Below are 16,261 nucleotides of genomic sequence, written 5' to 3'. Positions count from 1 at the left end.
AAGAGCAAGGCGAGATTAAAATAGCCATGACCTTGCATGCACCAACTGTGCTTTTCCCTCTGCAGTCTCTGTGGTCCTCAAAAAAGCCTTCAAATATTTCTATTTTGTTGGTCAGTCACTTTTGAGTCATTTTCATGAGTAAAGCTACATAATCATCATCATCATCATTTTTAAAATCTGTTTTAGGTGCAGATATTTGGATTCCAAAACTTTCAGGATGAAGAGTAACAGAGATACAGGTAATGGTGTTTGCACTGCTTTCTCTAACACAAAGGTGGGCAACCTCATTTTATCTGGTTTTGCCCAACATCAGCATCATGCAGTCCTGACAAATCACCCCTCCCCAAAGGAATGTGGTCCTCGACAACAACAACAAAAGTTGTCCACTCCTGCTCTAATGTGTCAATCTGTCTAATCTTGTTTTAAAGGAGAAGTAATATGTATTCAATTGCTCAAATCATTTTAGCTATGAATCCACTGTTAGAGAAATATGTCACCCCTCGAAGCTTGCAGTGAGTCCAAATATTAATTTCTCAAGGAAGTAAAATATCCTTAAGGTTTCTGAGGACCACAGAGTACAGTTTCCATACATGAACACAGCTTTTGAACAATATGTTGAAAAGTGTCCATATACTTCTGTGTTCATAATATTGTAAATAAAGGGATTCTTCTAATATCACCAGGTATCATAAGCAATAGGCACAGGCTAAGTTTTAATATGTTGATTGAACTTAATGCAACTAATGAAATTTGGCTTTATGGAAATATGTATTACAGAATATGCATGCTTGCCAACAGAAACTGCAGTATTCTCTTTACTACAAAAAATAAAGCAAATACAGAAATAAAATAACTTTGCATTACCTAAACACTTGACTGTACCGAGTGCGAATGCTGAGGCAGCTCGAGGTTTGTTAGTTACAAGAGCAAGTTCCCCAAAATACTGTCCTCTAGTGTACCGGGCAATCTCCACTGCTTCATTTTCATCTACCTCCTGCTTACCCTAAAAGGTATAGAAGCAAAAGAAAACATTTAGACATTCATCAAACAATGGGTTATAGCCCATATAATATTCAATCTATATATATATATAAATGTAAACTGGGCATGTCCGTTAGTATCCACGTTTCACCAAAACCGCTTGACCGATTGCGTTCAAATTTTGACACAATGCCGCATGCGAATATGAGAGTGACCCCGTACCATTTCAAAGACAGATGTCACACCTGTGCCAGGAAAAAAACCCAAAACCCCGTGTTCAAAACACACCACTCAGACAAAAATGCATGCTGGGAAAAGAACCAGGTTGCAAACCAGCACCCTCTAGCAGTGGCTACACTGGTACTGCACCTATAAAACCTTCCCTCTCAACAGCACCTCGGCTCCCGTTTACATACTAGGCCGAAGCCTTTATAGACTCGGCTGAATGGAGGTATTGACTCGCCTGGGTGGGGGTTGGGGGGAGGAGGGGATTGGATAGGTCATGACACCGTGGGACCAGTCACAGGGATGAGCGGGGGGTGGGGGGGAGGGGACAAGATGCATCATGGGTCGGGACAGGGTGGGGGGATGAGGGGACGTGATACATCATGGGTCGGGACAGGGTGGGGGAAATCAGAGGGATAGGCCGGGGGGTGGGGGATGAGGAGGCAGGATACATCATGGATCGGCACAGGGTGGGGGGAATCACACGGATGAGCCACAGCAACGCGTAGCCGGGCCAGCTAGTACATTGTGATAAATGAAATATGTCATTAAAGTTGCACAGATGTTCTTTTTACCATGTAAAACAGCAGAAAACTTTTCAAGTTTTTTTCAGTTACATTAATACAATATGTACCTTTCTTTTCATTGTGATTTTCACTTCTCCAGATTCAACAATAAAGAAACAGTCAGCCATGTCTCCCTGTTTTTTTAAAAAAAAATCGTAAGAGAAACATGAGTGTAGTTATTTAGTAGTTCTATTGCTTTTTTAAAAAAAACATATGAACAATGTAAAACCAAAAACATTTATCAGTGTGACAGTGTGAAATTATCCTTTCCTTTTCTCATAAACAACTGAGCAGCTTCCACATCCTTATAATCAAAACAAGCCTAATTAATGCTGGGTCTGTTCCCATGCGTTTTGAATGCATAATGTGTAATTCAGCTGTTATTTCCTTCAGTCAATCCTCAAATATCAATTTGGGGTAAAGTAGGAAGCAGAAGCAGAACAGCCGGGGCCTGGAAGGGTGGGGCAGCGGATACAGCAGATTGCCAGAGCTTCAGCTGCCTGCAACTAATCCAGAAGAGTTCTCTTCACAGTGTTCTCTCTGAGAATTGGTGGAAATAAACCATGCACCATGAGATTCTCCCAGGTGAAAGAAAAAATTAAACAGGCGCCGAATTGAAAAAAAGCAGTACCTTCTCTACGTGTTCCTTCGCTAACTATTCTCAAGGACTATGCCAAGAAAAATGATAAGTTTACTTTGTCCATCCTGCTCAGAACAACAGAGAGACTACTTTTTCCAAGGGCAACAGTGATTATGACACAGAGGAGCTGCTGCAGCTAGCCTGGCTAAGAAATTAGGCTCACTGTTTGATGTCCTGGTTCGTTGTTAACTAAGCACAGTTAGAACAAACCACAGTTCCTTGAGTCCACGGTTCATACTTCAAAAGGGACGTGGGTGGCGCTGCGGTCTAAAACCACTAAGCCTCTTGAGCTTGCCGATCGGAAGGTCGGCGGTTCGAATCCCCGCAACAGAGTCAGCTCCCATTGCTCAGTCCCAGCTCCTGCCAACCTAACAGTTCGAAAGCACGTCAAAGTGCAAGTAGATAAATAGGTACTGCTGTGGCAGGAAGGTAAAGTGTTTCTGTGTGCTCTGGTTTCTGTCACGGTGTTCCTTTGCACCAGAAGCGGTTTAGTTATGCTGGCCACATGACCCGGAAAGCTGTCTGTGGACAAACGCCAGCTCCCTTGACCTGAAAGCGAGATGAGTGTCGCAACCCCATAGTCACCTTTGACTGGACTTCACCGTCCAGGGGTCCTTTCCCTTTCCCTTACCTACTTATTAGAGTATGCCTCTGATTAATATTTGCTGGGTATCATAAGTGATTACTTTTGTGCTCGTGCCCTGCTTGCATAGGCAATCTGGCAGGTCGCAGTGGAAGAAGATGGAATGCTGAACCAACGGTGCTCTTCTTATTTTCTTAGGCCCATGGTTTAACCAGGGTCATTCCCCGTAATGGTAAATCCTGGCTTAGCATAGTATCTGAACTTGGCAAGTATGGTACAGAGATATAGTAAAGCAAAATGTTTTCCCCAAAAAATCACTCTGCCAAACAGCTTTTTGTGGCATTATTCACCCAAAGAGAAGAGCCTGCTAAAAGCCTGTGCATGAAGTCAAATGAAACAGGAAGTGGGTGGGGCAGTGGTCACCAACCTTTTGGGGCCCATGGGCCCATTTAGAATTTTTAGGAGTGTGCCATGGGCATCACCCCCTCTGGTTGCTTCTCCCTCCCTTCCATGGGTCACCCTCCCCAGATGAAATGAGAAATGCACACATGCATGGATGCATAAACATTCTTTGCTTTTCCACAGTCAGGGATGGGAAGGCTAGAAAGTCCATGGAGAAGCAAAGTAGGAGGTCTATGTAAGCTAATGCTGACTTAATTACACTGCTGCTTGTACAGGCAATTTCACCTGGAGGAAAAGAATTTAAAAGGCTATCATGTATGTTTCAAAAATAAAACAAAAGCAGCTAAACCATAGGTGGTTTATCACATGGCTTCATACAATAAGATAAAGAGACACCTTTGACTGCATAATTTATGTACATCTTCACTTGTTTAATTATTGGTATTCAAATGATCTTTTGAATTCATTTCCCAGAACTCCAGTGTTCATTGTAATTGCCTTTTAGACTACACCGCTATTTCTTGTATGTCAGATAATTCAGTACTGCAACGTTTGAGGCTGTCCAATATGCTTTTATGTATGATCTGCTTGCAGATATACTTACTGAATAACTAGCCAAACAAAACACAAAGGCATACCTGAGCAATTATTTGTTCTCCGTCTTTGTATATTTTGGTGCCAATCACATCCACCACTTTCAACCGTTCCGAAAGCTTTAACCAAAAAAAGGAAGATTAATTTTGCTAACATATACATGCATAACCTCCAACACTGCACAGGTAAATATGGAGATATGTGTGATTCTCTTTTCTACTGCCTGAGGATACCTCATGAGGATCTCATGTCAATGATGGATGCTATGTTTTGATAGCAGACTAGTTTCTGCACACAGTCACACACCTGTCTTTGCCCTCCAACCAGACAAGCAAAAGACATTATCAAAGCTCAATGACATATTCCAGCCAGGCAAGAACATTTATGGCCTGGGAAGAGTTCAGAGGGCCAGATCGAACAGCCTGAAGAACGAACATTTGGCACCCAGCCTTGAAGTTTGCTACCCATGGCTTCTAGACATGGAGAATTAGGGCAATGGACTGAAACCTGAAGAAAAGCAACAGTGGCTAACATGTATATATATCCAACCAAAACATTTAAAGAGGCACACCAAATAACAAAAATAGGGACAAGATACCTGGAAACATACATGATAAGTTATGATCATTGGAGTACAAAAACATACCAGATAGTAAAACAGTTTTTCTTTATAGCAAATCTATTAAAGGCATGGACAGCATTCGTTAAAAAAATTAATTCCCCATTACTATTCCAGATGTTGAATTAATTACACCAAAATGTATTTGCAAAAAACAAACTACACCCCACCTTTTTAGAAGTGAAAGGGAAGGAAAATAACTGTGTTAGAGTATATGAAGCAATACTAATAACATAACTTACTTCTAAAGACTTAAGGAAGGGCAATGACTCAATAAAATTTTCATACATTCTTCTCTTTTTGGCATTGTTTTTTACAATAATTCTTCGAAATGTGACTCTGTCCTTTAAAAAAAGAAAAAAAATGTATTAAAGTTCAAAGTTAAAATGGCAGGTTAAAAACAAAGACCTGTACGATTATTTAAACACAGCAGCTAAGCAAACATTTGTGTATACTTAAGTCAATTTTGGACACACCCACCCCATACACACATTTAAAAAACCCACTGATAGGACAAATCCGAAAGAAATAAACTTACCAAACCCCACACAGCACCAGGAGAGGTAGCAATGATTGTAGCCGCTCTGGGTGTATTGTACATTAAAGCCAGCTCACCAAAGCTCCCACGGTTGTCATACGTGCCAACACACCTCCCAACACCTTCACATTTCACATAGATATCGTAAGTCCCTCTATAAGATACACATAAAGTGAACACAGGTTGCGTGTGCAATGCTGATATTGCTTACATCAAAAATGCATTCTTCATTATCAGAATTAAGGGATGGGGTGGGGCCCCCAAATTTAACACTTACCTCTGCAGCATTCTTCCCCCCCCCCCACTGTACAATGCAGAACCACAGCAGAGATTATGAAACCCACGAGATCCACAGTGTTACCAGTAGAGCAAGGATTTGAATCCAGCCTCTTAGCTCTATCTCTCTGTTATTTACTAAAGCACACTGGCTTTAAACTGCTTCTTAATCTCAACCGAGCTCACACCAACAAAAAGTTGACTTCTAATGGGCATATAAAGCATAAATTCAACCCTACCATCCAGATACTTTTCTTTTCTTAGGTGGAGCAAAGTCTCATTTGGCAATAGGCCACTTTACATGTTAAACTACCTGGCCTTGCTATCGGATCTGCATTCAATAGGAACCCCAAGCCCATTCCGGCTCCGTTACAAGAGTACAGTGGTACCTCTACTTACGAATTTAATGCGTTCCGAACACACATTCGTAAGTCGAAAAAAATTGTAAGTGGAATCCCATAGGAATGCATTGGGAGAAAAAGTTCGTTAGCAGAAGCAACCCTATCTAAAAATTTGTAAGTAGAAAAAAATCCTATCTAAACCGCATCCAAGATGGTGGATGGAGCTCCATTCGTAAGTAGAAACATTCGTAAGTAGAGTTATTCGTAAGTAGAGGTACCGCTGTATCTGTATGATACATGTATGAATACAATATCTACGGACATAATCACAATTGGCATGGTTAATTTATTGGATTGTGCACACTATATTGCTCATAGAGAATACTTTTTATTCATCTGATTTCTGCCATGCATGGCCATTTACAATGCAAACGGCCAAGGCAAATCAGATGTCCCCTGTCAGTGACACAGGTTGGCTGTGGCTGGGAAGTGCATTGGGAGAGGAGCACGAGTGGGTTTGATTTGCACGAAGGAGTGTGTGTTGTGTGTAGTGCTGGATTAAACCCTATGGAGGCAGTCGGAATTTCGGGGGTGGGGGGGAAGAGTTGTGTCCTTGTGCACTCTCTCTAGTGGGATAACATTGAATTAAGAAAGCCTGATTGCAATTTTCTTTCCAGATCAAATCAATATTATTTTGACGAGTTGTCGCGGGACCCCTAAAAGGCATGGGGCCCATAGGCCTGTCCCTTCTCTGCCCATTTGGTAATTCAGCACTGGTTGTGTGTGGTGGGGGTTTGTTTGCTGTATATTGGGTGCCTTGGAAGTATACTGTATTGGGTCCCAGTGAAGAAGATGCTGCAACTATTGCTCTGGCAAAGGGAAATATGGCCAAATAAAGGGAGCAACCCCCCATAGGCGGTGCAGGTATGGATACTTGCACAATATTCCCCTTATTAGATAATTAGGGGCATCACATTGACACCATAGAACACTTCTGCTACACTGCCAGGATGCTCCCAGATGCCTTTTCCGGGTTTTGCTTTTAGCACTGAGACCAAAAAGACCACTTAACCCCCGTAGATTCCTACCCAAGGCACCGCTGACAGTACTATATGCCCTAGAGGTGTGTTTAGTTTTCAACAGAAACCAGGTCTGTAGTGTTGCAGCTCCAGCACCCCGGAATCAATTAACAGCTGGAATTAGACAGGCCCTCTGGAATCATGATGCCCAGGTGAGTGCTGAACACATTTTTAAGAAGGCTTCCCCAGTCACTTACGGAATATTAATTGTACGTCTGTAGAAACGCCTTTATTGGTTTTAAGAGTTTGTAAGGAAGGTTTTGTTGCTCTTAGAAATACTTATCTCATTTGTATACTGCAGGCCACTTAGATGGCTTGGTGCCGTGAAGCGGTTTATAAATTGGGAAAATAAAAAGTGTAAATAAAGTATTGCCGATTTTCTCCAAATAATGTTGGGACAACCGCAGTGTACATAAAATAAAATAAAAACACTTACCGATCAATTACATAGAAGTTGTCACCATCATCACCTTGATCAATGACATGCTCCCCTCCTTCAGTCAACTTTTCAAACATGGCATCTAATACCTGAGACATCTGCTCCTGTTGATCAAGAATATTCATTCATTTATTGCATTTATTACTCACTTTTCTTTCCAGGAGCTCAGAGCAGTTCCATGATCCCCATGTCTATCCAAGAAGCTAATTTAAATGCTACTCTCAAATGCAATGACTTAAGGCTTAAAAAAAAGAAAGGGGGGAACCTGGCTCATTTTTGTGACCAGTTGTGACATACACGTGCTTCCCTAAGGCCAGGTTGTGTTTTTAGTTTATTAGACTGGCACTTAGGTCTGCTTTAGACATGATGCAGATGGGGAGACAGGCTCCCTCTCTGAAGGAAATTTCTCCTCCTTTCCTCTTCCAGTGTCAGCTGTGATACAGCATTCTCTCTCTAAGCAGATTCTGAAGCTGGCTTACCAAGGGTAAAATTAAACCTGATCAGCACAGTGCAGACATAACAACAATGCAGATGAAGAGAGGCAAAAAGGAAGCAGGGGGTGAGCACTCAGCCTGTTCCTGATCTTTTAACTATGATTAAGAAATTGACAGTGTTTGCTTCAGGCTTCAGGCTTCGGCTCCTGTGCACCTGAACAACTATTTCCCTTGACTTTCTAGATGTAAGATTGCGGTCCTGTCTGCCTGAAAACGAAAAACAAACTGACTCCCCAGGCCATTTATAGTATAGATAGGGCCTCTCCAATATAATGCACTCAGAGTGTACTTCTTAAATGATTATACAGTATGTGCCAAATTATAACTGAAAATGTAACTTCTAAAAAAAAAATCCTTAAAAATCTACCATGGCCCATTTCACCAGTTAGTTTAAATGTTTGCTTTCTCTTTCTAGCTTGGTTTGTATTGAACTCAGATAACACAGCAGCATAAAATCGGTATTTAACCAAAACGCAATACACAGAAAGGGTATCAGCTAAATTTTGGTCTTTAACCTGTAACCCTTTCCTAGACTATGGTCAATATCTTCAGCATCAATACTCAATTCAGGAACACTGTTATGAAGTGATGTGCTTTTTTAAAAAAAAAGTCAATTACAACAAAGGAAAACTTCATGCAGCCCACTGGTAGTTTCTGGTAGCCTCTCAAGGGGACTGAAATGGCACTGTTTGTCCATTGCTAGACACATCCTAGGACTCCCCCCCCCACACACACACACACGAAAACAAACAAACATGCCAATGAAAATAATGAGGAAAATGCTGGAGAAAACTTGTTCACTTGACATTTTTCAGCCCATGTCAAAGAGGGAGCCCATTTTTCTGTTCAAATTTTTAACCAAAAGAAATTTGCCTTTTTTATGCAGTGAAATCAGCTTCAATAGATTCAAAGACCCATTTGGCTATCCATTTTAAGAAAAGTGGTCTGCAAAACACAAGCAGCTCAGTCTGTCAATGAAAAGAAAAAAGAAAAAAAGAGGCTTAAAAGCCACTGCAAGCCAGCAACGTGAAAGGGTTTAAGGTATGCTGAGCCTGCCAAAAAAGGCGGCAACTTTCAGGCAGAGAAAATTCTTACACCACAGACAGACAGAAACGCCCTGGGCTGCATGTGTGTCCTATCATGCCACATATATAAGATAATAAGATGCCAGCACAATACACTTCCGGCAACATCCACTATGAGGGCATTGTGCACACAAAAAGTATCCACAAAGATGGATAATCTTGATTTATTTAGATCATTTATTTACTGCTCCATATGTTCTAACCCAGGCTTCCTCAACCTCGGCCCTCTAGATGTTTTTGGCCTGCAACTCCCATGATCCCTAGCTAGCAGGACCAGTGGTCAGGGATGATGGGAACTGTAGTCTCAAAACATCTGGAGGGCCGAGGTACCGGAAGCCTGCTCTAACCACTGTACAGTCCAACCTCGGTTGTCAAACGTAATCTGTTCCGGAAGCCCATTCAGTTTCTGAAACGTTCAACAACCGAGGTGCGGCTTCCGATTGGTTGCAAGAGCTTCTTGCACTCAAGTGGAAGCCGCGTTGGACGTTCAGGTTCTGAAAAATGTTCAAAAACTGGAGCATTTGCTTTCAGGTTTTCGGTGTCCAGGAGAAACAAATTTTACAAAAATCCACAATATGTTTACTACCCCAACTGTCTGTCTGTCTGTCTGTCTCTCTCTCTCTCCTGCTGTTCTTCCCAAACTTATACTGTCTATAACATTAGTGTCTCACATTGAATATAACTGATCTGATTTATTAATGGAAAACTGAGACACCGTATGCACTTTCCTAATTCAAGAAAATATTTAATAAAAACATTTTTTTTTAAATCCACAATAAAACCATTCATATGAATTACTAATAAATATACACAAATAGTTTTTCCTGTTCTTCCCACACACGTCCCCCTCGATACCTCTCAGCCTCATGGCTCTCACCCAGGACTCTACTAACTGACCCAGGCTTACACCCAAGACCCAAACAAACTCGTGGATCGCCTGCAAAATCTCGCAACAAAGACAATTCCTAAAACCTGCTCATATCACCCAAGTCTCTCATTCTAGGCTTGTTTTATGGGCAGGCATCAAGGATCCTGGTACTGTATGACCCAGAACTAAAAAGCATAGCAGTTGTCTCTTGCAATAAGCCATTCAAGACAAAATACGTAATGAATCTGTCTCTCTTAATAAGCACACACTGTATTTAACTATTCAGTAGAATTGTTTAGAATTTGAAATTAAGAAAGCAAAAAATAGCAAGGTTAAGTTAGCTAGCTAATCCACCTCTCTCAACATTCTGGCATACCAGACAGAGAATTTCATGTGTGTGTGTGTGTGTGTGTGTGTGTGTGTGTGTGTGTGTTGAAAATAGTACTTCTGGATAACAGCATCCTGACTAGGATAACAGCATAACACGAAATTCTACATGTTTCCTGTAGAATGACTGGTTCTTGTAGCCCTTGTCCACCCTGTTGTATTTTTCATTTGTTTATTCTTGTGTGCTTACTAGCTAGCCTGGCTCCTTGTCAATGACCTGCTCTCAACGTTTTCATTGGGTTTGGACACTACGTGCCACATGCACATTGTCACTTGGAATTAAATGGCCCCCAGGGGGGGACCCCAAAACCCCATAAAAGAAGAATTAGAAAGAGTTATATCACTGAGTGCAAGCTTTCCCATCATCATAATGCTGCAGCAATGGGAGAGGTTATGCTTGGGCAGATTTTCACCTTCTATGTGGCCCTTAAAAATACAGGAGCTTTCTCAAGGTGTAGACCTTGCCATCTTATGCTCCCCCATTGGCTTTCTGGCCCCCCGTTTCTAAACTCCCCTGTCTTTTCACTCCCCTTCTGCCAACACTCCACAGGCCTTTTTGTTTCTAGTCCTTTAGTCACAACACCCCCCCCCCCAAAAAAACTTTCTTCAACCTTATTTCTCAGCTTTCCATTGTGTCTTCAAGTTCCTGCTTATTATCCCAATGAATAGTAACACCTGCCTTTATTCCACCATCCTAGCTCCTAGTCAGGACCCTGTGCGGATCAGTACCCTTGATTTTCTCTCTCCCTGACTGCTCCACACACCTTCCTAATTTAAAACAGTCTATCTTCTCTGCCCATCTTTTCTTCAGAATTGTGTCTGACTCCATCTATTCTTCCCTCGGGTTCCTGTATTTAGGTCCACAGCCAACAATGTGCTTTGCTTCTGCCAACACTTCTTACTTAGCTTCCCTGCCTCTTCTCACTGAGTCTTCCTAACCCACCACAAATCTCCTTCTCTCTCCTATGGTTTCAGTACCAGTCAAACTGACCTTTCGCTTTCTCAAACTGATGGATATGTTCTATAAACATCCTGTGTCTCATTCCCCTGCATTTAAGCCTTGTAAATGTTCCAAGACCTTGCATTGGTTCGAGTAATAGATGCCACAGGCTTTGTCATCCCTGCTGCTGCCACAAAATCCCTTAGCACATTTCAGTATAGATGATGTTTTGTTCTCATATTATGCAAATAGATTGCATACTGAAGCAAAATGGTTCTGACTAATCCGTAAGTCACCATTTGCTTGCTTTCTAAGAAAGATCTAATACAAGGGAACACTGTTTACTTGTGCAGATAAAATTCAAGTGGAGGAAAAGTAATTACAATTCAGGGTTCTGTAATATACTCTTTATAAAGAATTCAGCTATACACAAGCTTGTTTCAAAATGTTGTGAAATACTACATGGCAAGGGGAGGGGGACTATCTAGTGCACATACAACACACACACCAAGTTTGTAGCCACAATGTGTGAACAATTCCTTCTTGCTTCAAAAGTATGGTACTGTAAAACAGAATCAATGTCTCCAAATTTTTATGTGTCATAATGGTGATTTACCTCCAAAGTTGCATTGTCAGGACACTTTCCACAAAGCATTACAAAAATCTACCCTGTGCCAAATTTCCATAGCAAACGTGAATCTGATGTTGAGACAGAGCCAGTAGCTATACACAAGTTCAACGCTTGCTGAGCTATACACAACTCTGGTGGTAATTTGGCATTCAGACTGCAAGGGAAGAGGTGCAGGTGGACAGGAAAGGGATATTGGCCTTGCTATACAGTATACCCTAGGCCTAGACCAAAAGCAGATGATTCAGGTTTAGGGAAAGATACTGTGACCTACTGCTACTGCAGTAATTTGCAACTATGGGAGACACATCTCCCTGGGAGAAACCAGTCCTTCACTTTTTCCTATACTGCTCTTAAATCTCCCCTGCACACATGGGTGCAGGGGGGGAGTGCAAGGGAGGAATGTGCCTCCTGGATAATCCCCAGATTTCCAGCTTCCATTTTTTAAAATGGGTAAACTTCTAGCATTTTTAGAACCTGAGATACAAGACAAAATGCACAGGCACAGTTTTTTTCTGTGGAAAAATTAGCCTGTTCCCTGCACCAGTGTTTTGCATACCCATCCACAAAAAAAGGTCCTTCAGACACCCATCCCTGCACCTCAATCATCTCTGACAGCTGTTGCAGTCAGCAGTTGTAACAGAGGTGCTTGCCATGAAGAGCCTGGGATCCTGGAGAAGACACAGTACTGTATTTAATAGGTGTCACAGTCAACCCATAAGTGACACAAATGCTACAAAAACAGATCCATACAGTCGTACCTTGGAAGTCGAACAGAATCCGTTCCAGAAGTCCGTTCGACTTCCAAAATGTTCAGAAACCAATTCGCAGCTTCTGATTGGCTGCAGGAAGCTACTGCAGCCAATCAGAAGCTGTGGAAGGGTTCCAAAAGAACGTTCGCAAACTGGAACAATCACTTCCAGGTTTGTGGAGTTCGAGAGCCAAAGCGTCTGAATTCCAGGGCGTTGGGGAACCAAGGTACGACTCTACTTGCTATATGCTAGTGCCCTTTGTGCACCGATTTTCCACATTACAGAAGTGACTCCAATACTCCCTGCAGTACATGAATATCAGACTACCAGAAACAGCTTTGTACTGAGTCAATCCATTCACCCATCTAGGTCAATAGAGTCTATAATGACTAAAAGTGGCTCTTCAGAGTTTCTGACAGCATTCCAGCACAACCTGAAGCAGCCAAGGAACCTTTTTGCTTTCAAAGCTACCTTTGAGCTATGCCCATTCTCAGCTCATAAGCATTATTATTATAGCTTTGGGGACTCCACTTTTCTGCTACAATGCATAGTTCGTCATCAAGCTGGAGATAGGAAAGCAGGAGCCTCCGACACACACACAGCCCCTAGCAGAAATGCAGCAGATTGTGTCTAGAATCTAGATGGTTAAAAATAAATGCATACTAAGTTTGGAGTAGAGCAGAGGTAGGCAACCTAAGGTCCGTGGGCCGGATGCGGCCCAATCGCCTTCTAAATCTGGCCCGTGGATGGTCCGGGAATCAGCGTGTTTTTACATGAGCAGAATGTGTGCTTTTATTTAAAATGCATCTCTGGGTTATTTGTGGGGCATAGGAATTAGTTCATTTTTTCCCCTTCAAAATATAGTCCGGACCACGACATGGTCTGAGGGATGGTGGACCGTCCCATGGCTGAAAAAGGTTGCTGACCCCTGGAGTAGAGCAACGAGGCAAAAATGCAAAACAGATTAAGTAACACCAATGCTACTCTAAACAACTTTTATAATATATCAAGTTCATACAAGCAAACACATTCATACTACATGAGCCTTTGGAAACAAAGAATATAACAATTCTAACAGCTTCTCTTAAAAGAATGTTGGTATTGTTTGTTACAGACAATACTATACCTTCTCTTGCTATTGACACCAACTTTCACAATGATTTGTTGTTACAGGAACAAAACCACAGAATCATGCTTCATCTCAGAATTTCCCTGAAAGATGAATCTCTTAAGTGTTTCTGGGATCGTTAAAAGAAATAAAGTGACCACTTACTGGATCTAGGTTCTTAAATAGAAGTATGTCTTTGCAAGCTTCTTGCAGTCTGTTTCTTTGATCATCTGTTTTGGGGTGAATAATCTGGAAGAAATAATTGCAATTTCTACTTCACTTCTCTTAGTCTTAAGAAAAACGATCTTAAAAGAGGCCAAAGCACAATTTAGATGAACACTCATGGAAAGCGAGATATAAATCATACCACTAAATAAATATTGTCAGGGAAACAACTGAAACTTTCAGAATTTTAAATCAATCTCAAATTAAAAAGACACAGCACCGGAATGATGAAAGGAAACTTTAGTCTTTGATTCCTATCAAAGGGAAATTACAAGAAAGATGCCGGCGAAAGAAAATGGTTTTTTAATTTATATTTTAACACATTTTCCAAAAACTTATGTGATACAACTTCTATTAAGGAGTGTGTTTGCATATTTCCTGAATTTGTCTTCCAATAATACAAACATACATTTAGTCTACAGAGTCAACATACCCTTGATTCAGTTTCATCCTCTTCTTCATCAGGATTATAAGCTTCTGCGCACACTGCAAAAACAATGAAAATATCAACTGAGTTTCAAACCAAATGCTCTCAGGATTCCATTTTGAGACCAACATTCAATGGTGAACGTTTAGAATTGTGTAGCTTGTTGTTTTATCGTCTTGCATTTCTCGAAAGAAAAGCACTTGAAATGAACAAATCAAAACAAGTATATCTAAAAAGAGAGACTTTATGCAAACATTTGATTCCCTTTGTCTTTTTCTTTTATTGGGCCAAAAGAAAGCCAGCTCCTTCAATCTTTCCTATGGAATATCTTCTAGATTCTTCCAATAAATTTTGACCAGGCTCAATCAAACACAGGCCTCAAAGTGAGGATATTGGTAGTATGCCAATCCCATTACCCAACACTGTCATCTCATGCAAGCTGAGATGCAGGCAAAAGGGTTCATTAACCCTCTCTTTTTTTCTCCAGTGCAAAGAACAAGTTTTGACTGTATTTCTTGAGACACCTCACTGCCATTTCCCTATGATGTGGCTTGCGCATGGCATAAAATAGGTGCTCCACCAAAGCTACATTTGCATGCCTGTTTCTGCTTCTGCCATCATGTGAATGAAGCAGTGTGAAGATGGATGCCACACAAAAAAAGCAAAATGCAAATGCTCAGAGATACTTGGTTCTTGATTATTACATTGTGCATGTGCCGGAGTTCTGTCCCAGCAATGGAAGAAAATCCATTGCTAAGCACCAACATTTCCAGGTTGAACCATGACACATAGAACTCAACAGATGCCCCCGTGAGTCCTGGCTGGAATGGGTTGACTCCACCTACTAATGCACAAATCCCTTCTCTCAAACTAGGGCGGCCATCCTGGGCACATCCAGGAATTTGCTTATATCCGTCTGTCATATGTTAGAAAGCACACACCACCATATTCAAAACTTGTGATTTTATTTTAATTTCCTAATGAGGTGAATATGGGTTTGCTTGTTTATTTAAAAAGTTCTAGGCTACCCTTTAATAAAACTGTCAAAAGTGGCATGCAGGTAAATAATTAGAAGCAGTCACAGTAAACACGGAACTGCACAGAAAAAATATTCAACAAAAGGATAAAAGCTAATCAGCCTAATAACATTCCACAATGGAAAGCCTGGGAAAATGGAAACAATATGTTGAATAGTGGGTGAACAGAGCAGCCAACACTGTGATTTCTCCAAGCAGCTCTTATTTGGAGGCTGAAACAGAACTGAACTCAACTGCTAGACCAGTGGTCTAGCTTCACTATACTGCACCAGTACGCTGTCTGATGAGAAAAGAGCCTTGACCGCAGTGAGGGCCGTCATTTTGCCAGGACCACAACGTCTTCATGCTGAGGAGTTGATGGAGGGGCTCTGCTAGTGCTGCTTTGTGGGGTAAGAACATGTTGTAAAAGTTCAGCAACCCCAAGAACACCTGCAACTCTGTCTTGTTCTTCGGAATCGGGGCCTGTTGTATGGCCCGGATCTTGGATTCCGTTGGGTGAAGACTGGAGTCGTTGACAAGATAGCCCAGGAACTCCACCTGCGGAACGGCAATCTCACACTTTTCTTTTTTTACCTTTAGGCTGGCCTCCTGGAATCTGGTTAGCATGGGGCGTAGGCGTTCAAATAGCTGTTGGGTTGAACCCGCTGATACCAAAACATCATCGAAGTATGGCACCACCCCTGGAAGCCCTTGCAGAAGACGTTCCATCAGGCTTTGGAAAATGCTGGGAGCCACACTCACCCCAAACTGCAACCAGCGACACCGGAACACCCCTCGGTATGTGACGATCGTCTGTGCTTCTGCAGTAGCGTCGTTGACAGGTAGTTGCTGATATGCTTGGGCAAGGTCTAGTTTCGCGAAAACCTTGCCTTCATCCAAGGAATGCAGCAGGTGGTGGACGACGGGAATGGGATAAGCGTGCTGCTGAAGTGCCTTGTTGAGTATGCACTTGTAGTCAGCGCAAACCCGCTCTGATCCATCTGGCTTGACTGGTGAAACGATGGGAGTTTCCCACTTGGCGTGGTCA

General features: G+C 41.8%; 1 protein-coding gene across 1 annotated transcript in view; it reads right to left on the bottom strand.

Annotated features, from left to right (window-relative positions):
* Nucleotides 1–16,261, bottom strand: part of PRKAR2B (protein kinase cAMP-dependent type II regulatory subunit beta) — a 55,373-nt gene that overhangs the window by 7,392 nt on the left and 31,720 nt on the right. The window contains exons 3-10 of the mRNA XM_035128314.2: nt 14,204–14,256; nt 13,711–13,794; nt 7,281–7,387; nt 5,149–5,302; nt 4,853–4,954; nt 4,036–4,110; nt 1,841–1,906; nt 865–1,003 (exon numbers count right to left, since the gene is read on the bottom strand). Of these exons, the coding sequence (XP_034984205.2) occupies nt 865–1,003; nt 1,841–1,906; nt 4,036–4,110; nt 4,853–4,954; nt 5,149–5,302; nt 7,281–7,387; nt 13,711–13,794; nt 14,204–14,256 (780 nt within the window). The remainder of the gene's footprint in view (nt 1–864; nt 1,004–1,840; nt 1,907–4,035; nt 4,111–4,852; nt 4,955–5,148; nt 5,303–7,280; nt 7,388–13,710; nt 13,795–14,203; nt 14,257–16,261) is intronic.

The sequence above is a fragment of the Zootoca vivipara genome, chromosome 10 (genome assembly GCF_963506605.1).
Source record: "Zootoca vivipara chromosome 10, rZooViv1.1, whole genome shotgun sequence".
NCBI lineage: Eukaryota > Metazoa > Chordata > Lepidosauria > Squamata > Lacertidae > Zootoca > Zootoca vivipara.
This window is presented reverse-complemented; position numbering and strand designations above follow the sequence as displayed.